The following is a 22,330-nucleotide window of genomic DNA, read 5'->3' on the forward strand; positions in this document are numbered from 1 at the left end:
CCGCCCCCCCTCCCCTTCCCTCCAGCCAACCCCCCCATTCCCACCTCCTCCAGGGCAAAGACTTCCCCCCGAGGATTGAGATCAACCTGGTAGACTCAGTCCAGGCAGGTCCAGTCCCCTCCTCCCAGGCCGAGCCAAGCAACCCTGCATAAGCCCCAGGTGTCAAACAGCCAACTCATGCATGAGCACAGGACCCAGTCCCACTGCCTGGATGCTTCACAAACAGATCAAGCCAATCAACTGTCTCACCTATTCAGAGGGCCTGATCCAGTTGGGGGCCCCTCATAGTTCATGTGTTTCCATTCGTTTGGCTATTTGTCCCTGTGCTTTATCCAACCTTGGTCTCAACAATTCTCGCTCATATAAACTCTCCTCTTTCTCGCCAATTGGACTCCCAGAGCTCCACCCGGGGCCTAGCCATGGATCTCTGCATCCAGATCCCTCAGTCATTGGATGGGGTTTCTAGCACGACAATTAGGGTGTTTGGCCATCCCATCACCAGAGTAGGTCAGTTCGGGCTGTCTCTCGACCATTGCCAGCAGTCTATTGTGGAGGGATCTTTGTGGATTTCTGTGGGCCTCTCTAGCACTTTGCTTCTTCCTATTCTCATGGTCTCCTATTCCTTGTTCTCCCTCTCTGTTCTTGATCCAGCTGGGATCTCCTGCTCCCCCAAGCTCTCTTTCCCTCAACCCTCGCCCTTCATTGGAATTTTTTTAAGATAGTAGTGGAAATTAAACCCAATGCTTTACTTGTGTTGGGCGAGCTCTCTACCTGACTTTTAAGTGGGGAGGAGGTGGCACATACTTTTAATCCTAATTTTTTTTTTTTACTTGAAACTTAGAGAATTTTCCTGCAATGTTGGCCAGTCTGTTTTCCCATTACTTCTTGATAATTTATATTTTCTAGTTAATATGATTATATGTAGTTATATATTACTTGCATAATTAAACATCTCCAATCGGTGAAGTTTAGTTTTTTTTTTTTTTCTTTTGTTGCTTTTGAGGTAGCATATCACTGTATATCCCAGGATGGCCTCAAACTCAGGATTCTCCTGCCTCAGCTTCTTGAAGGCTCTAATTATAGGTGTGTGCTACAGTGCCCAGGTAGAGATTTAGTTTTCTGCATGAAAATCTGCACATAAGAAGAGGGACAGTTACCATACTATATCAGTGAACAGAGATCTGTATAGATTCATGAGTGACAGATGGTATGGGGAGTGAAAAACAGTGAGAGCAAGAGACAGAGTGGGGAAGAGGTCAAGGAAGAGGAAGAAGAAGTGAAGGGGAATAGGAAGAGGAAGGAGAAGAGGAAAAGGACGAGGAGGGCAGGGGAGAAAGATAAAGAAGGAAGGAGAGTGAGGTGGGGGAGACAGTACCGAGAAGCATTGCAGTGGTCTAGTTACTATTGTCATTACACTTTTGGGGCCGTAAATGATCAGAGCTGACAGCTCAAAAAGATCATACTGGAACATTTGCCCTGGGTTCGGACACTGTGGTCATCTAAAGACACAAATTCATGTTTTCATGGATTGTCTGGAGCTTTGAGGCCCAGCCTTCAGCTCCGCCTGTGAGGTCCTGCTTGCTCGGTTCTCCTCAAAATGCGAGCAGCAGGAAATATTAGATAAAAGGATTTAGATTGTGGTGATGAACAGATAGAAAATACAGGATAGCCTTGAGAGGGCCTGGAACCTATTCCAATGAGTCCTGACTGTCTCTGTCCTAAGGTATGTATAGAAACGCCAAGGAGTAGAGCAAAAGACCTCCTCCCAGCACAGCCAAGTCGGACCATCTCAGACACCTGCACTCAGGCCTGTGGTCCAATCATCCTCTCTATGCAGACCTCCTGGGTAAAGCTACAAGGAACCTGAAAATGGGCTCCCGCACTTATTTTACCCCTTTATTAAAATTACATAAAAATGGCACTTTCTTTATATTTACCTCATGCTTAAATATAATCCCACCCCCCATTCCCCATTAAATTTATATATCTTGGGGCTGGAGGGATGATGGCTCAGAGGTTAAGAGCATTGGCTGCTCTTCCAGAGGTCCTAAGTTCATCATGGTGACTCACAACCATCTGTAATGAGAGCTGGTGCCCTCTTCTGGTGTGCAGGCATAACACTGTATATATAATATATATATATATATATATATATATATATATATATATATATATATATATATATATATATATATATCTTTCTCACTCATACTGTCCTATCCTCCATATTGTCTGGGAAGTAGTACTTCATGCCTATATTCCCTGCACTAGAAAGCAGCGCCAGGAGAATCACTTAGTCAAGATTATTCTCAGCTGCATGGAAGTTTAAGGCTAGCCTGGGCTACATGAGCATCTGTCACACAACACAAGACAAACAAAAAACACTTCTGTATTTTAGCTTCATGATATTTAACAGTACTTTATGAAGAGTAATTCAGTTGTCTGAGGTGCCTTAGTGTTTCTAACTCCTTTTATTGTTCAGGTACGATCTTCTATCTCCAGTCCATAGTAGTTTACTCTTTAACTCTTGATATATAATGTCTGCCCACTCCTAAAGATGAACCATAAGTTCTGTTTCAAAGAGATATGTCTTTAGACTTTAGATTTATACTTTGTATATATCTGCTTTTGACTCTGGGGAGTAAGAAGCCTTTAATGCGTACTAGATTTCAAATAGATAGTTATTGTTGGTTCCTTCAGGTTATACTCACTTTTTAAGATCTACAGTTCTCAGTTTTTCCCTCATTCGAAATTTTTTAAAAATTGTGACATATTAACTAGTGGTATACTGGTCTTTTATAGCAATGATTTTTCCAGATGAGAAGCAGTAATGTAGCAGTGTTTAACAATGGAAACTTGATACATTTTCTCATTTTCCTACTTTGAGATTATTGATTACTTTAGTCCAGGTGCTAGAACTATTTATTAAAACTTTATTTGCATATCTGTTATATGTGTTCTTCTCTGATAGAGAAACTTTCCCCAGAAACAATAATTCATGAATAGTTCTCATTTCTTCTTAAGATTTATCCCTTGTTTTCGTCCTCATAGGTTTTCCTAAAGGAACATGAACGACAGCACTTACAAGATCTGCTTCATCAGGAAGTGCTTCGCAGAATCATTGTGTTGCAGCAGTGGTTTAGGGTCTTGATCTGTAGGCAGCAGTTCCTCCATTTGAGACAGGCATCTGTTATTATCCAGGTGGGATGAGAAGAGGGTTCTTTGTGTGAGAGTGATTTTTGACTTTAATTTAGTAACTAGAACCATTTTACTATGAAACACTTAAATAATAATGAAACTTTAGAGATGAAAATGAGTCATACTCATTTCTTAAATGCTTATAATACCCAACAGATTACCTTGCATATAACTGCAGGTAATACCCTGGGAGTTCAAAGTCAGCCTTCCAGCTTGTCTACATAGAATTCCAGGACAGTCAGAGCTACAATAGAAAGGCCCTGTCAAAAATAAATAAATAAATACATAAATAAAATAAGATAACAGAACTTACTGATTAATTTGTAGTGCGGTTTTCACGACAGGGTTTCTCTGTGTAGCTTTGGAACATGTCCTGGAACTTGCTGTATAGACCAGGCTGGCCCCAAAATTGCTAGTTTTGATAAGCAAAAAAAGTTTTTTATTTATTTTCTAAAGAGCCAAGTTTTTGCTTATTAGCTTACATTTGAAGTATTCTTGGATAATAGCTTTACCTGAGGCTATTTTTGCTTAATCATCAACCACTACTTGATGGAATTTTTTTCCCCTTGAGTTTTTGCTAGAGCCCTTTGCATTCTCTTAGTTTTTTGTTGTCATCAACTTTAATAACATTGGTTTAGTGCTTAGCATAATGGGCCTCCATCAACTTGACATGCATAGGCTCATTAGTTGGATATAAGTCCACAAAGATGGGCATGGCACTTGCTTAAGGCTTTGACAACTTTTTGCATACCATCTGTTAAGGCATTGAGGTCTTAGAAGAGGTGATCTTCAGCACCTCTTATAAAGCAGTACTAATTTCCATTACAGCTGCAGGAGCCGTACCTTCTGTGGGCACAACAGCAGGTTACAGATGAAACCAAACCAGAACCAACCGAGCATCAACACAACTCAGTGGCAGCATAGAAAGGGCTAATTATTATTATTTTTTTAAACTACCAAGAAGTTAGTTGCTTATATACTTAAAGTGCTAAGACAGAAATTTAGCCTTTTTTACCTTTTCTATAAAATGAGTGATAACTTGACAGTCATTTTCTTTTTTTTCTTAGCGTTTCTGGAGGAATTACCTAAATCAGAAGCAAGTCAGAAATGCGGCTGTGCAAAAAGATGCTTTCATTATGGCTAGTGCAGCTTCCCTTCTCCAAGCTTCCTGGCGTGCTCACTTAGAGAGACAGCGGTACTTGGAGTTACGAGCTGCAGCTATCATTATCCAGCAGAGATGGAGGGAACTGTATAGGTGCAGGCACAGGGCTGCTACCTGTATACAGGCAAGGTGGAGGAGCTACAGGCAAAGTAAGAAGTACAAAGAACAAAGGAACAAAATTATCCTTTTGCAATCAACATATAGAGGATTCAGAGCAAGACAAAGGTACTCTATGTTAATGAAGCAGTTGGTTCTTCTGTTTTCATAGGTCCTGAATTTAAACCTTTGCTTTAATACTTTTATTATCAGTTATGTTTTTATCACTAGAGTGTGATAAATTTCTACCAGTTCTAATCGAATTGTCTGGGCTATAGCAGAAGTTAAATAAATGTTCATTGAATTAAATCAGGTTGGAAACCTCCATAACCTGTGGTTATAACTGCTAAGAAAAAACTTGTACATTTGGTTTGATCTTACAAATTTGCAAATATACAACTTCTTTTTTTACCCTGAGAACATTGATCTCCATTGTACTATATTAAAGTAATGCTATTAATGGATCTTTAGTTCAGTTAACATTTTGTCAAGGCTATCCAGTTAGGAATTATTCATATAAAGAAGAGGATAATTTGAACTAGTACAATGAAGTTAGTTTTAGAAATGTATAGATGAGTACAGTGGTACTTACTAGTCCTACTAAATAGGGGACTAAGACAAGAGGATTTCTTGAGCCTGAAATTTAAAGTCAACTTTGAACATAGTTAAGGATAACAAGGTTCCACCTCAAAAAAGTATTTCCATTAAAATATTTTAGTAAATTAAATTCTCTTCATTGGTAACCAAGAGCTGTCTATAATCCATTTTGTCTATTTTTTTTATAGGTATAAAGCTTTAAAAGATCAAAGGCTCAAAGAAACAAAACTAGAGTATGGATTGGTGCATATCAAGGCATGTGGAAATCTAGAAATTCAGGGCTCAGACCCTTCTGAGTGGGAGGATCGTTCTTTTGACAACAGAGTGAAGGCCATAGAGGAATGTAAATCTGTGATAGAGAGTAATCGAATTAGCCGTGAGAGTTCAATGGATTTCTCAAAGGAGTCCCCAGACAAGCAACAGGAGAGAGGCAGAAGCCAAAGTGGTACAGACTTGCAGGGAGAAGTGATTGTAAGACAGAGACCCAAGTCCTTGGAGGATCTCCATCAGAAAAAAGTAGGTCGGGCCAAAAGAGAAAGTCGGAGAATGAGAGAATTGGAACAAGCTATATTTAGCTTAGAATTGCTGAAAGTCCGTTCTCTTGGTGGTGTGTCTCCTTCAGAGGATCGTAGATGGTCTACAGAATTGATGCCTGAAGGCCTGCAGTCTCCACAGGGCACACCTGATAGTGAGAGCTCACAAGGGAGCTTAGAACTTCTGACCTGTGAGGAGAGCCTCAAGGGCAAACCAGAGTCCCTTGTTTTAGATGAGGGTAATAAATCGAAAATTTCATCACCCAGTATATCTACCAATCCAAAATTCGATTCACAAGACAGTGCCCTCAGTACCTCAAATGAGACTAGCTCTGCAGTGATTGGCAAAGGAGCATCCTGTGACTCAGAGCAGTTGAAGAATGGGACTGAAAAGGCAAAGCTGGTCTGCAGTTCTGAACCTGTCACCTGTAAACCCCAGCTGAGAGACTCCTTTGTTTCCAGTAGTCTGCCGACGTTTTTTTATATTCCCCATCAAGAACCTCTGAAAACAAGTTCCCAACCAGACACAAGTATCCAGAGAAACAAACGACTGGAAAGAGAAGGCACTTTGAATACAGGTTTTTCTCCAGATATCAACAGGGAAGCCAGGAAGTGTCAGTTCTCCAGAGATGAATTGAATACAGATGCTTCGTGTACTGTGCTTAAGAAGTTAGAAAAGCTGAATACTGAAAAGGAGAAAAGGCAAAAGCAGTTACAGCAGCAGAATGAAAAGGAAATGATGGAACAGATTCGTCAGCAGACAGATATTTTAGAGAAAGAGCGTCAAGCCTTCAAGACAATTGAGCAGGCACCATCCTCTTACCAGTCAAGACAAAGAGTAGAGAGGCCATCTTCTCTGCATATTCAGAATACCCCAAGTAAGGGAGAAGCTGCTGTACTAGGTTCCCCATCAGCAGTCACTAAAAGAGATGCAGCTCTTGCCACAAAAGATAGTCCCTCCGTTCATTTACCTCCAAAAGACCGACCTGTCACCCTGTTCTTTGAAAGAAAAGGAAGCCCATGCCAATCTAGGACTGTCAAGGAATTATCCAAAACAGAAAGAATAGGCACCCAACATAATGCCTGTAAACTCTCTAATAATCGCATTACAGAAAGAGAACACTTTAGGTCAACACACTCTTATGGCCACAGATCTGATGACCCTTCCAGAGGGGGAAGTTCAAGAGCCATTTTCTTCACACCGAAAGACAATATGATTATTCCACTGTAAGTGAAATTTGTATTTTATGTGTTAACTAGGAAGTTTCCTAGAGTAGTTTGTTGAAGTACTTTTCTTTGTGTTCCATTCTTGTCTACATGCACGCTGCTCTAATCTGTGATTTTTCTCTGTGTAGTAGTTATATTCTAGGAATCTTTGAATTTTTTTGGAGGGGGGGTATTCTTCCTCATTAATTGAAAAAGCATTTGTAAAGGGTGCTTGTCGACGTTCCAGGCATTCAGCATATGCTGGTTGCAGTAAAGCTGTGAAGTGGAGTGATCCAAACTGGTTATTATGAGACTTTTCAGAACTTAGCATATTTTGTCTCAGCTATTCGCCCATTTATTGTCTTCATTAATGTCTTTTTATTTGTTGTATAGAAGTTGTTATACATAGGTCTTTTTCATCTTGTAGTACTGAAACTCACTCACTAGCCAGCTCTTTTTTCCCTTTCCCCAGTTGATGGCAACTACCTTCTACTTTATAGGCTTTTTGTTTTGTTTCGTATTTTTGAGACAGTTTCTTACCATGTAGCCCACACTGGCCTGGAACTTGCTACGTGGACCAGACTGATCTTGAACTCATATCTGCCTGCCTGCTGAGACTGCTAAAGGGATGTGCCACTATTCCTAGATCTAGCTTGTGTTTCTAAGAGTCAAACTACTTTAGGCATCTATTTTAAGTGGGAATTCTTTTGTTTTTATAATTTAGTTGTTTCCTTTAAATGATGATAACCACGAGAAAAGCATCTTAACTCATGTCAGTCATGAGGAGCTGTTTTCTGGTTTAGGGTTTTCTTTTTGTGTGTTGTTTTGTATAGTTTTTTAAATTCTGATGCTTGGAATCAAACCTAGAGCATCATACGTGCTTATCAAGCGTCAGACTTACACAGCTAGTACTCACTGAGTTATCTCCCCAGTCCAAGATAACTTCTTACAACTCTTTATGAAGTAAAATTTTTCTAATGGAAAAGCAATTAACTTACAACTAGTGTTGTAAGTTATTGTTGGTTTTGAACTGGTCTGATGCTAGTAGTTAAGTCATGATTCGCAAGGAGTTTGTAGTCTTAAGAATGAATTTTAAAACTCATAATACTGAATTAATCAAAATAATTAGTGCCTCAAAAATCTAGGTATTGTTCAAATTATCATCAGATTCTGACACTCTATTTCTACATAGAATTTAATAATAAAGCAGTCCTGTCCTTGAATTTTTCAGACAAAATTAAACATTCACAAGCCAACACTACAATATCTGTATTGTTTGTAGAATACTTCATTTTACTTAATGACAATTCATATCCTGCCATTGTTAGTATTATTTTACATTGCCTCAAGTTTTTAAAGTTAAGATAGTGAATGAAAACTTAGAAGAGTTCAGGAAGTGATTTTTTTTCCTAACCAATAGGAACCATTCTAAAGTAAAACAAGATCGTTATTACTATCATATATAAAATGATTATATGAAAAGCCTTTTTAAGACAAGTATCCTAGCTGGGTGGTAGTGGCACACTCCTTTAATCCCACACCTTTAATTGAACTCTCTGTGAATTCGAGGCCAGCCTGGTCTACAGAGCAAGATCCAGGAAAGGCGCAAAGCTACACACAATCTTGGAAAACAAAAAAAAAAAAACAAAAAAAAAAAAAAAAAAGACAAGTATCCTAAAGATGTGAGGGATTTAGAATTTTTCTTTTCTCATTATTGAATTCACTTTGGTTCTTAACTAATTTTGTTACTGCCTTTCTTAAAAATATGCCAGCATAGTGTAATGTACCTTGTGATTATCATGTTCATCATGCATGTAGATTCTTGATTATAGTATTGATTGTGTAAGAATAAAAAAAATCTAGGGACTTGGGAGGTGGCTCAGTGGATAATCACGCTTGTTGCACAGCATGAAGACATGAGTTTGGATCTTTAGAATCCACATTAAAGCTGAGTGTGGCTGCTTATACTGTAACCCTAGTTCTGCAGGCCAGGAGCATTGAGACCAGGAGACATGAGCATTATTGGAGATTGCTGGCCAGTCAGTATAGCCAAAAAAAAGTAAGCTCTAGGTTCAGTGAGAGATCCTGTCTAATGGTGACAAGACAGATATAACACAGTAGGAGATCTAGTGTTGTCCTCTGGCTTCCACAGAATAACACACAGACATGCGCAACTGCTTACATACATGCATGTGCACACACCTGCATACACAAATACACATACATACACATATAGAGACTATGAAGATAAGTATAATAAGTCCAGTTTTGGAATTGACTAAGATATGGAATTATTTATAGAATTTTCTAGGCTTCTTTGACATGTCCTATCCTGTTAAATTATAATTCATAGCTGTGTGTGGTAGCACATGCCTTTAATCCCAACACTCAGTAGGCAGAGGCAGGAAGATTTCTAAGGCAAGCCTGATCTGCTTGGTGAGTTCCAGGATAGCCAGGGCTACATAAAGAGACACTGTCTCAAAAAACACCCGGGTGGTGGTGGCGCACGCCTTTAATCCCAGCACTTGGGAGACAGAGGCAGGCAGATCTCTGTGAGTTCGAGGCCAGCCTGGTCTACACAGTGAGTTCCAGGAAAGGTGCAAAACTACACAGAGAAACCTTGTCTTGAAAAACCAAAAAACAGAAACAAAACAAAATTCTTACTATGCTTTAGGAATACTTCAGTGGAATATCTGCTAGAAATTGAGATGTAATTCTGTTTATTTTATTTAAAGTGTACATAGTGAAAATCCTCAAGTCCACAAACAAGATGAACCAGCTTGGAAATCTAAGTTAGCAGGGCCGGGCCAACGAGAGGTAAGTATTATATTCTGTTTATCTTTCAGTTTCAATAGGTGTTCGTTATTTTGGAAGTTACCATTCTTGTAGGTAGAACACCATATCTACCCATTTATTCACAGATGATTTTAGAGAAAGAAGCTATAGACTAAGCCTTTTATAATTAGGAAGGTGTGTACTAGGCAAGGAATGGTGCCTAAAAATACAAATTATATAAAAGAAAGAAGTCACTAAGGGAAAAAAGGACAGTTTGTTCAGGTGTCTAGTGAGACCTGTGGCAGTGAACAGTGACTTAGTTCACTATGGAGAACAGTGTAGACTTAGCGTCCATTGTTATCTGTTGTTCACAGTAATGTGTATGGATTCTCTTTGGTCATCCCTGTTATTTCTGCTAGTAGACAGGGCATGGTGGGGTGGAGGGAAGTTTCCAGACATTCATGAGCCCTCTTTCATTGGCGTCTTCTCCCAAATTACAAAACAAAACATTGTTGTGTTATTTGTTTTATCATTTGGTCAAGCAGGTTGCCAGACCGGCCCATAAAAAGAAAGCTCGAATGGCGCGGACGCGCTCCGATTTCTTGACTAGAGGTACTTTTGCCGATGGGGAGGGGGATACAGAGGAAGATGATTACGATGACATTATTGAGCCCCTTCTCTCCCTTGACCAAGCTTCTCACTCTGAGCTAGGGCCTGTATCCAGCCTGGGTCAGGCCTCTCACAGTGACTCCGAAATGGTAATTTTTGCAGCAATAAGAAAAATCAAACAGCAAGCAGATCTTCTCGGAGTAGTCTTTGCTAATCTAAAGCTAACCTTCACAGCTTTTTTCCATGTAATGGCTTGTACATGAGAAGCCTCAGTGAACACAGTAACAAAAGCTAAGTCTAATTTAATAGTAATCAAATAAGGGGCACTTTAACTGTAGATATTAAATGATAAATTAGGCAAAATTAAGATGATTTAAATTAACACTGATGTAGAAATGTTGACTATTATACCTTAAAAGGACTAGAGTAGGTATCCTTAGTTTTTATTTTTATAAAGGGCCAGATAATAAATATTTTAGACTATGTAGATCATAGTCTCTGTTGCTTACAGCTACCTAACTTGACCACTATCATGTGAAAGCAATCACAGATAACAAGATGAAAATGGGCAAGACATTTCTAATAAATATGCAGAGCTGGGCAATGAGCTATGTTTGACTTACTGGTGAGAGTTTATTGACCTGGTATATAGAGTAAGATACGTTTTAAATTCTGACTTTAACTGAAAGATTATTCACTTAAAAATTAGGGGTAGGGAAGCTTTAAAGTTGCTATGCTCTCCTTTATGTTCAGTAGAAAAGAAATGTGCACTTTATAAAATTTAATTGGACATGGTGGAACACAGTTATCTCAAGTTCAAAGCCAGCTTGAACTATATACAGTGAGACCATGTCTCCAAGATGTCTCAAAGATAGATGTAGTTGTGTATTTAGAAGGCTGAAGCACAAGAATTGCCATAGTTTGATACCAACATGAGCTTAAATAGTTGAAAGAATGCCAGGCTAGACCAGAAAGCAAAATCTTGTCTTAAAAACACTAAAAGAAACAAGCATGTGCATGCAAGGCTCTGGCCTGATCTCCACCAAAGCACAGACATCTTTGATTTAGTGAATAAAATGTGTCATCCTGGACCAACCCAGACAAACAGAAGGATGTGTATGATCTGGATTTGTATTAATCAGGAATTATAACATTGAAGTTGAGTTTGAATAAAACTATACTCATTTTGAGCCGGGCGGTGGTGGCGCACGCCTTTAATCCCAGCACTGGGGAGGCTGAGCCAGGCGGATCTCTGTGAGTTCAAGGCCAGCCTGGGCTACCAAGTGAGTTCCAGGAAAAGGCGCAAAGTTACACAGAGAAACCCTGTCTCGAAAAACCAAAAAAAAAAAAAAAAACCAAAAAACTATACTCATTTTGGCTTAAAATATAACTTTATTTTCTGGACCAAAATTGGGTTAAACATGTTACATGCTTGATTGTATTTATAGATATCTTAGGGTAAAAGGTTTCATTCTTGGGGCTGGGATAATGGCTTAGTATGCAAAGTTCTTGCTGCTCAATGTCCTGAGTTTAGACACCTAGCATCCATGTAAAAACCCAAGTATGCTGGTATGAGCCTTTAACCTCAGAGCTGAGAGGTAGAAATAGGAGGATCCTAGGGTCTCTGTGGCTAGTCAGCTTTACCAAGTGGCTAAGCTCCAGATTTAGTGAGAAACTCAAAAAGAAATCTTAAAAAAAAAACACCTGAAAAACATGTAGCGAGACATGGTTACTTATACCTTTAATCCTAGCTCTTGTATGGCAGAGGCCACTTTGTTTTACATATGAAGTGTCAGGCCAGGCCATTTAGGGTTCCATAGTGAGACCCTATCTAGAAAAAGTAGAAATACACATACACATTGCATTCTCTGACTGTTCTAGGAGATGAATAGTATAGAGACCTAAGAAATCTAAGAGGAACTAAAACATTATGGCTGATCAAATAGTTAATTTCCAATATAAATTGGCTCTCAATCTTTAATATCTATTCACTTTGGAAGATTTTTATGATGATCTTTGAGTCATTACATATTGGAGGTTTGAACTGTTATAAGATGTTTGAACCATGTTTAGACCCAGTTAGAATTTCTCCTAATTTCTAAAATATTCTGATTGTATTTATCTCTTGTGGAAGGCTAGACTCAGTTTTAAGTAGTAATGTTGATATTCTGTGGAGGACAAAACAAAGACAAAAAAAATGCATGACATGTTCCCTGATAAAACAAAATGAATTATAAACATGAAGATTGTAAAAATTGGAAATGATCTGTACTGCTCTGTTAATGTGTATAGGTAGAGCTCAGATCTCTTGACTGTAGGATTAGTAACTATTATAAAGGTGCCCTATATTTGAGTTATGTATAATGAAATACACACACACACACACACACACACACACACACACACACACACTAGTTAAAATTGTATAATGGAACAAAAAAATCTTACTGAAAAATACAACTTTATCTAGTTTATATAGATGTATTTATAGAAGAACTTAGCACTTTATAACTGCTACTTTGTTCCTGAGAGTTTCTTTTGTAACAATCCTTAGTTCTTTTGGTGATAGAGAATACTATTCACACTGGGAACTCTTGCTGGGATGAACCAGGAAGTTAGGCTTTCTGCTTGGAGCTTTTGGCTCCTTTTGGTGTTGTAGCCTCTGTTCACCTGCTTGACAGTCACTGCATGCCAGTAGTTGTAGAGCACCTTCCTGTACAGTGTGTTTGTTAGTCACCTCTAGCTTTCTTACTGTCCTGTTTTAGGAACAGGTGGTGGCACTGGTTTCTAGTGGATGCTTGCATGAAGCAGCTTTGCTTTGTAGAATAAGCTAGTAGATACTTACTGGAATGGGGGTGGGGAGGGGAGGGGAGGGGAGGAGTGGTTTTAAAATGTTTCTGTTGATCCTGAAAATGTGTCATATTCTAAATTTTCTGAAACTATGATGTTTAATCTTACTGTTTATAAGGGGAATTTATTACATTCTCAAAATACACATTTTTTTTAAAAGGTGATTTGAGTTTATTGGGCACATGAATTTCTAAAAACTGGATTTTTCCACCCCTGGACAAAAAGGTGTTATCACCAGTATTTGCTAACTAAGGAGCATTAATTCTTAGCAGAAATGGCCATCTGCTCTTTTTTAGTTGTAAAGTTACTGATCTTACAGAATTAATTAAAAACAATTTTAGATTAATCATCCAAAGGGAATTTGAGATAAACATTATGTCTTAAGATGTTTAATAATTGTTGATGCTGTAGGGGAAGGTAGGCAGGAGTTATAGTTTCCTGCCTCATTGACTTTCATGCTTTTTTGTAAAACTTGTATTTCAAACTGCAGTTTAAATACCCTATGTGCTATTCTCTCTTGGTTTGTGTGTCAATCACATTGGTATTTACCCGAGAAAAAAAAAACATACTCTACTGAGCTACATTTTAAACATGAGTTTCTGTTTCCATGTTTAATTTTTCAATATGTCTTCTAAGTGGTGAATTAGTAAAATTGTTTATATTTCTTATTTGTGAGATTAGTAAAGGAAACCTACATTTTTATGTATAGTTGTTTTTCTGCCATTACCCAGATTTAAACCACCTAAAAATATGCTATTGTGGCATAGTTCCTTGCTAAGTTTTTTTTCCTTCTTTCTTTAGGGAAGTTTGTCTTTTAAAGCATATTCCTTAATGCAATACATTTTTGTAAATTTCGTTCTTTGTTCTTTACAAAGTTATTCATTTCATCCAACTTTAAATATTTACATAGAAGTCTGGAACATGGTTTCTTACAATTTTTTTTTTTTAAAGCATTGTGTTTGAATGATTACCTCTCTCCCCCTTCCTCTTAAGACAGTGTCTCACTATAGCCTGGCTGGGCTGAAGCTTGCTGTAGTAGACTATGCTGGCCTGGAAATCCTAGAAATCCCTATATTACATGGTCTGACAAAGAAAAAAAGCTCTGCTTCCTGACTGCTGGTATTAAAGGCCTATGCCACTATACCCACTTGACTATTTCTTATTTTGTAGATCTGTGTTTATTTTTAAGTTAGCCGTATTCTAGATTCCCATAACTATAACAAAATTGCCTGGAGTAACCACATAGATAATTGGCTCTGTTGCTTTGGTTCTGTGAGGAGGCAGTATATCTTTTATGGTAGCAAAAAAGGGAGTGTACCTTTCCAAGGCCTGACCCACTAACCTAGTTCTTCCCACTAGGTCTGCCAACACATTATAAATTTATTAATGGACTGATCCATTGATGATGTCAGAGCTCTAATGATGTAGTCACCTTCTATCTTCCATAAGCCCTACGTCTGATCACTGTTGCTTTGAGATCCAAAACCTTTGAGAGCCATGCCAATTCCAAATTAGAGCACTATTCCTTGTCTATCTCATCTTTTCCAAAGTAGAATTTTTATTTATTATGCTTATTTTTTTATTTTTCCACTTCATTGGTTTCTGCTTTTATGTTTATATCTGTAATAATTGTAAATTACTGGAATGTATTAATGTTTTCTTTGTTATCTAATATAGTCAGTGTTTGTGAATATTGCCACACAAGTATTTGATTAAAAAGTACTCTGTTCAGAGTGTATAGTTTCAAAATATACCCACAATGTCTACCCTCTTTGTTATGTTGTCTTCAATATCTTCATTATCTTTTGTATACTGACCTGTCTCATGCTGAGAATGGTAGGATAAATCTTCAATTCCTTCTTAATTGTGGCTTTTAGTATTTAAAGAAGCACTCTATCACATTTAGTGCTTTTTATCTTTAGTTCTTGTTAGTAGTATATTTCTCTTTCCTTATCACTTCCATTTACTTGATATACTTTTGCTTAGCCCTTCACTTAGATCTTTCCTTATCACTTCCATTTACTTGATATACTTTTGCTTAGCCCTATCTTCACTTAGATGTTTTCTACAAAGTATAGTTGAGTCCTACTTTGAATAAATTTGGAAGTGTTTTTCTTTCATGGGTGAGTCAAATCTTTATTTATTGATTTAATAGGTTAGTTATAACTTTTTATATTTTACAGGACTATGCCACCATTACCAACTTAGTCAGTTTTCAATAAGTAATACCTAATTAATTCACACCTGCGACATAACTATCAGTCATTTTGCTCTCCTCATCTTTATATTTGTTTCGGGAGCCTTTTTTTTTCTTTTTCAGAACATGTAATTTAATATTATTTTTTGCTCTAAATCCCAACTTTGTGTTCACATTTGATCTCAAAATTTATTTGCTTAGAGGAAACTTTTCTAGCAGCCAATAGTTAGGAAGGACTTAAAGATACTCAGTTATCTGACTTCTTTCTGTAGCCTTGATATTTGAGGAACCATCTTGACATGTCAAATCCATGATCCAGGGACTGTAGAAATGCCTCAGCGGTTAAGAGCACTGGTTGCTCTTGTCCCTACATGGTGGCTCACAACCATCCATAACCCCAGTTCCAGGAGATCCTACAGACAAGTACATTGTGCACATAACATGCATACAAGCAAAACATTCATATATATAAAGTAAAATAAAAATTTTTAATTAATAAATCTGTGATTCAGATTTTAAGTCAGTGGTTCACCCATTGCTGTCCCTGAATTTTTTTGAAAATGCTGTTTTATTGTTATCTTTATGTAGTGTAATCTATTGCCGTTCCAGTTCAATTCATTGGTGTTTGTGAGTTATTTGATCTTTTAGTTTGGAAGTCCTCAGACTTTTTATGTTTCTTTCAAGTATAGGATATGATTTCAGGTTGATCATTATAGATTAGTAATCCATTATACCTTACACTAGGCTCTTTCTGTAAATTCTTGTCTTACCTTTGTCTTTTGAAAAGTTACCTTTATGATATTTATTAGCCAAGTTTCACTATTTTGTTTCTCTTGTTTAGGAACTTCAGGTATTAGTGATTGTTTTGTTGTATTTTTTTCCTCCTTCTTTGCCTATCTTCTTTACCTCTGATGATTTTTGCATCCTTTTTTTATATTTATTTTATATCTTTTATTATTTTCCCAGTTAAATTTTTGTGGTTTTCTTTCCTTCTTTGGTACCTTGTAAAGTTTTTTTTTTTTTTAAGTAAATTTTACTTTTTTTTAATTGGTTACATTTGTTTGTTGATAGTTCATACATGTTTACTCAGTACCCACCTTTATTTACCTACCTCCCACCTCTTCCACCACCAGTCCCACCTTCCTCCTTATAGGCTCCTTTCTACATCCATGCCTTTTTGTAGCCCACTGATTTTCACAAGGACTCTCTTTGTGGCCCCAAGTTTTGGAACTACTTTGTGTACTACAGAAGACAATGACTGTGCCTTCCTTAGAACCTATCATTTGCAAGTGGTTCAGCATGGAGGGATTGAACCCCATAAGCCCCTCCCATCTATGGTAGGTGGTTGACAGCCCAGTGCAGGCACTGCTGCTGCCATGAGGTCATGTTTGCAGTGGTAGATGGCATGCCTTAAGGAGAGCATTTTACAGCCCTCCTACTTGTGGTATGCTGCTCCTTCTGTAAGTTCTTTGACCCTTAGATACGATGTTGTAAATGTCTTGGTCAGAATTGAGCTGTCAACTATCATTTGTTCTAAGCCTCTTGAGTGGCAAGGAGACTCTTTAATCACCGCTGTTCACTGCAAAGAGAAACTTCTTTGATTAAGGATGAGAATAGCAGTTGTCTATGGAAATAAATATTTAAAATGCAATTGTTTTGTCAGTTTAGCTGAAAGACAATGAAGTCTTCACTCACCTGTGACCTCAGTCTTTTTTTTTTGGAGACAGGTTTTTATTGTGTAGATGGAGCAGGATTGTAATTTGGTAGGACCAGGTTGGCCTTAAACTCACTAAAATCCTCCTGCCTCTGCCTCTCAGCCATGGGTTCTTGACCAAATTTACAGTACCAGATATGTCTTCTCTCCTGTGGAGCAGAAAGCTTTCCCCTTGCCAGCTTGCTTTGATAGTGTTAGAAGGTGCTGTGCATGTATCAGAGTATCAGAAATCCTACTCAGCTATGAACCCTCAGAACTGCAGTACCAGCTGTCAGACAAGATGTGCCCACTGGGTAATACTGACACACCTGTTAGGGATTGTAATGACTGAGGTGTTTTGAGTCTTATTTTGGTTCTGACTTGATACACATTTGCTTTATTATTGTACCTTTGTATAAGTGTTTTATGTTTTATTCATTTATTCATTTTGTGTATTTGGGTTGGTTTACATGATAAAAACTTTTGAACCTCATCTCTTATCAGTGTACCACAATAGTTCCCTTATGGAAAGCCTGTTCTTGTTTGGTGATGGGAGCAATGTTTTATTCCCCTTCTCTTTTAACTTTTTAGATTCTGGGTTTTTGAGTGCTTTCTCTTTATAACATATTCTCCAAAGGGAACTTCTTCCCATCCTTTCGCAAACTTACTTTCCTCTAGAAGCAATGGCTTTAACAGTTAGATCCTTTCCTTTATTTCCTGAGGCTGAAGTCTTGCTCTCTAGCTAAGGCTGGTCAAATTCACAGCAGTCACCAAAACTGAGATTCCAGGTGTGAGCCACTATGCCTAACTTCTCTTTTATGTTTTTATGCTTGAGGTAGACCTTCCTTTTTTTTTTTTTCAGTTACTTGTAATCATGAAGCTGCTGCCAATTTTATCCTTTGTTCTTCAACAGTTTTGTTAGATTGACTTTATTCTAGGCATACATTTGTGGTGAAACCATAAGAATTTCTGGGATTATGTATCACTATGTGTCAATTTTTCTGTCTGGGTAATTTGAAGTTTGCATGCATTCTTTTTGTTTGTTTGTTTTTTTGGGTTTTTTTTTTTTTTTTTGAGACAGGGTTTCTCTGTGTAGCTTTGGAGCCTTTCCTGGAACTCCCTCTGTAGCTCAGGCTGGCCTGGAACTCACAGATTCGCCTGGCTCTGCCTCCTGAGTGCTGGGATTAAAGGTGTGTGCCACCACCACTCGATTGCATGCATTCTTATTTGCAATTTGTTTACTAGGTTTTGTGTATTTTTATTCTTGTTTGATATTATATTTAAGCAACTTAAGGAGTTTATAGGTTGAATATCTTAAATATTACCTTTTCCCTCCTCTAGCAATTTACTTGTTTGGAAATATAGGGCCATTTTGTCTTGAGTTTCCTCTATATTTCTACAATTTACAAATTGTAAACTTGTGCCATCATTTAAAATAGCTTTTACAAGATACCAGAAATATAAGAGGGACCAGGAGTGACATACACCTTTACTTCCAGCAATCAGGAATCAGAGACAGGTGGATATCTCAGTGAGTTCCAGGCCAGCCTGGCTTATGTAGTGAGTTCCATCAGCAAGGGCTACATAGTGAGACCCTGACTTAAAATAATGGGGCTAGTTCCAGGACAGCCAGGGCTGTTACACAAGAAACCCTGTTTTGAAAAATAAAACGAAATAATGCAGCTGGAAAGAGGGCTTAATAGTTCTTGTACTGCTCTTGCATAAAACCCATGTTCAGTTCCCAACACCTATGTCAGGCCACTTACCACTGATTGTAACTCCAGCTCCAGAAACATGACATATCCCCAGACACTGCTCTCATTGCACAAACCCACACTCAAACACAAGAAAACAATTGAAAAGTATGTGTGTAAAGGCATCTTCTAGGACCAGCACCAACAGTGGTTGGTGGTTGTGGTTTCCATATAAGAGGCCTTAGTAGATGACCCTAATGTGGTAGAGCCCACCTCCTCAAAAGGATTTTCTGCATCAGCAGTCACTGGCCCAATTGGATCAGAGTCCACCTAGATGAAATATCTCTAGGCAGTTGTTTACATTTTTTCAATTCATGGCATCATTCTAGGCCACTTCCTCTTCTTTTTTCTTCTACAGAGAAAGAAAAAAATATTTAGGCTTATAGTTCAAATATCAGAAGAAAAGGCCTTCTCAGTCCAAAGTGTAGTTCTGCTCTGGTCTGATTTCCTAGCACAAAATTCATGCTTCTCTGGATCCTCCTAAAGCCATGGAACGCAGTTACCATACCCTTACCAAATTGCCATATAGCTGTCTATCTTTAGGAACAGCAAAGTCTCAGCCTTCTTAGGACCCCTCGCACTTTTGTGTTTGTGTGTGTCATACATAAGGGTGCCTGTGTGCACTTGAGTGGAACTTAGCCATTAACTCTAGGTGTCAGTCTTCAGCTGTGATCTGCACTAGTTTTGTGGGAAAGAGTCTTTTATTGGGGGTCGAAATTAATCAGTTTGGTGGGGCTGGCTGGCTAGTAGGCCCCAGGAATCAGCCTGTCTCTGCCTCCCAGTGTTGGAATTACAAGTGTGCACTACCCTGTCTGGGTTATCATCATCATCATCATCATCATCATCATGATGTATTTGGGTTCTGGGGCTAGAGCTCAGATCTTCATGCTTGTCTGGAAAGTACTTTATGGACTGAGGATCTCTCAGGCCTATACTTTTTTTTTCCTTTTTGCTGAAATTTTGATGTACCTTCAGCATCTGCATCTTATAACCAATCATCTTCAGCTCCGTTCTATAGCTGTGCCAACATGTATATTTTGTACCCCAAACAAGTCTAAACAGTAAACCTGCTGATTGGCAGTCTCTACAAATTTGAACCAAAAAATAAAGCCTCTACATTTTTTTCTGAGAAAAAAAGCTATGTATATACACACATAAACAAAGCAAGATAAAAGCCCGTGTAATTCTAGAGTTAGATTGACATTTGAGTTTAATGGTTTTTTTGAGGATCATAGTTATCGGTAGTGAGTATATTCTCTTAAATCACATATTAAATGCTACATCTTTCATCCTTGTAAAATTGACTGTATGATTGCATGTTATTGACTTGATAATTGATTTATTAACATTTATAAATGAGGTCTAGTATATACAGTAGCATTTATAGATCTTCATTAAACAGTTTGCTTTTTTGAGGGATATGTCTAAAACTATGAAACCTATGCTTCAAGTGTCAAGATTTCTGTAACATTAACAATTTTCTCATGTTTCTATTCAGTTCCCTCACACTACTTTGAAAAACAACCACTCACTATTCTAGAACTTCATAGAAATGTAATTAGATAGTATGTGGCAGGAAGAATTCTTTCTTAAAACTGATACTGAGGTTTCATCTCTGGAATTTTGAATCTTTTACATAAATTTTTGCTTTCCATTGCCCTTTTTCATTATGTAGAGTACAATTATAATTATTATTTTAATATCCTTCTAATTGAGTAACATTTCAGTCAATGTAAATGGCTTGATTTTTCTTCTTCCTTTTACTATTTAAGCAGTCTTTAATGAAAGCAGTGTATGACACACTTCTACTCCTGCATCTTCTCAATTATTTCCTCGTATTTGCTCTTCTCCTTTCTTACTTGTCGAGACTTGGCTTTCCTTTCCAGGATCTTTTGGCGGTCTCTGTCCAGCTTTAGCTTGGTGATAACCACCTTGCTGGGGTGGATGCGCGCATGGACAGTTGTGCCATTAGCCTTTTCTCAAGGCACTCATTCAATGTAGATGACATATTTCTTCCTGGACACTTGAACCACTTTGCCAATCTGCTGGCATTTGTTGTGTCCTCAGACAACCTGAACTTCATCATTCTTTCAAATGGTCATAGATGGAACACTGTACTTATGTCTCACCTCATTGGAAAGGGGGAAAACATGATCTTCCTCCAAATGTGAGAAGGTGCATTGCAATGCCATTTGTGGTTCTTACTTTGGTCAAAAGTCATGAAGGGATTAAACTTCCGTTTTGGAAGCTGCGATCCAGCAATGGCCGCAAAAGGAAAGAGCAATTTTTCTTCTTGTTAAGGATCACATTTTGAGTTTTTGCAACTCTGCGGAAAGATATCCTGACTACTTGGGAAGTCAGGTGACACCTTGAGCTGTTGAGAGCTGCGATGAGACAGCTCAGCCCTGGAAGGGAAAGTATTCCACCTGCTTTGGAGAGTCGGGCCTGGAGCTGCTAGGACAGCTCAGCAGGGAGGGGAAGGTATTCTGACTGCTCCAGAGAGTCAGGCTGTGCCTGGTGTGGTGGGGGATGGTCTCCCTGCAGGATATAGCAGTCCTGCCCCTCTCCTAGAGAGTTGCTATAGCTGAGCTTTGCTCAGCCCCCACTTGAGGGGGCTTCCTACCAGGGCTCTGCTTCTTCTCTGGCCTAAGATGTTACTTCTTTTGCTTCACTCTGCAAAAGGGGAAACCTCTGCAGAAATGTAGCAATCTCCTCCAGTTCTGGAGAACAGTATTATTTTTTCAGCTCTCCCTTGCTCTCTGTCCACTATGAAGCGTCTCAGCAAGGATCTTCTCTGCACCAGTGAATGAAGATCTTCACACCCAAAACTCTTTTGAGAAAGAGATTTATTTAGGAAGGAGGAGTCCAGGAGAGTAGCTGCCTCTACCAGAGTGGAGAGGAAAGCCCCCAACTGACCAGGCAGGGCTGTTTATATAGGATGGCTTAGGGACAGAGTCAACCAGGGATTGGTCAGTTTTGTGAGCTAGGGGCAGAGATGGCCCTGATTTCAGAGCCAAACTGTGTTCCTTTCACTGGCCTTTGTTAGCTTTTTGACACTAATTCTAAGGCCAGGGCATATTTCTTTCACTGGCTCTGATTCTAGGGATCAAGAGTGTTTCTTTGGTACTGGTTTCAGAGTCAGGGTATATTTCCTTGGTTCTGTGTTTGGGGATAAAGTGTTTCTTTCTCTGGCTCAGGTCCCAAACCCAGGCTGTATTTCCCTGGTTCTGGGCTGCAGGGCCAGGGTGCTACTTTCCTGCTCTGTGATTGGTTGGTTTCACTGGTCAGTTGGTCAGGGCCAGAGATGGCTCTGATCTCTGAGCCAAACTGTTTCTTTGGCCAGCCATTTTTCCCTACACACATATTCCTACTTCTTTTTTATTTCTCTTTTTATAATTGTGAATTTTTTCTGGTTGGTTGAAGTATCTTTTTTTTTCCCCTCCCAATTAATATTCTGTATGCTATGGTTTTCTGGTAATTTTCCAGAACTTTGTTCTTGAAACAGGTTGATTCTTTTAGCCCTTTCAAAATCAGTACACCCAAACAGTACTCAGTTGGAGGGTAATTATTCTTGACTACTGAGGCAAGTTCATCTGTGTACTTAGCGGCCTGTGCAACATAGAGTTCAGTTCCTGACTTTTGGGCACTGACATTACTAAC

The 22,330-nt window shown here is 38.5% G+C and overlaps 1 protein-coding gene and 1 pseudogene across 31 annotated transcripts in view; one reads left to right on the forward strand and one right to left on the reverse strand.

Moving 5' to 3' along the window:
* Myo9a (myosin IXA) overlaps positions 1-22,330 on the forward strand; it is a 245,921-nt gene that overhangs the window by 176,873 nt on the left and 46,718 nt on the right. For 13 of the 30 annotated variants that reach the window (XM_076575367.1, XM_076575375.1, XM_076575369.1 and 10 more), the window contains 5 exons: positions 3,052-3,201; positions 4,266-4,585; positions 5,242-6,813; positions 9,528-9,609; positions 10,110-10,325. In XM_076575367.1, coding sequence (XP_076431482.1) covers positions 3,052-3,201; positions 4,266-4,585; positions 5,242-6,813; positions 9,528-9,609; positions 10,110-10,325 — 2,340 coding nt within the window. The remainder of the gene's footprint in view (positions 1-3,051; positions 3,202-4,265; positions 4,586-5,241; positions 6,814-9,527; positions 9,610-10,109; positions 10,326-22,330) is intronic. The other 17 variants (XM_076575386.1, XM_076575382.1, XM_076575387.1 and 14 more) reach the window with 2 other exon arrangements.
* The window catches only part of LOC107402239 (ribosomal protein uL24-like pseudogene), a 56,513-nt pseudogene that overhangs the window by 34,168 nt on the left and 15 nt on the right, over positions 1-22,330 (reverse strand). Inside the window, exons 2-4 of the transcript XR_006074148.2 lie at positions 4,214-20,962; positions 3,512-3,610; positions 3,086-3,187 (exon numbers count right to left, since the gene is read on the reverse strand). The product of XR_006074148.2 is annotated as a ribosomal protein uL24-like pseudogene (transcript). The remainder of the gene's footprint in view (positions 1-3,085; positions 3,188-3,511; positions 3,611-4,213; positions 20,963-22,330) is intronic.

Source organism: Peromyscus maniculatus, chromosome 7 (genome assembly GCF_049852395.1).
Source record: "Peromyscus maniculatus bairdii isolate BWxNUB_F1_BW_parent chromosome 7, HU_Pman_BW_mat_3.1, whole genome shotgun sequence".
Lineage (NCBI taxonomy): Eukaryota > Metazoa > Chordata > Mammalia > Rodentia > Cricetidae > Peromyscus > Peromyscus maniculatus.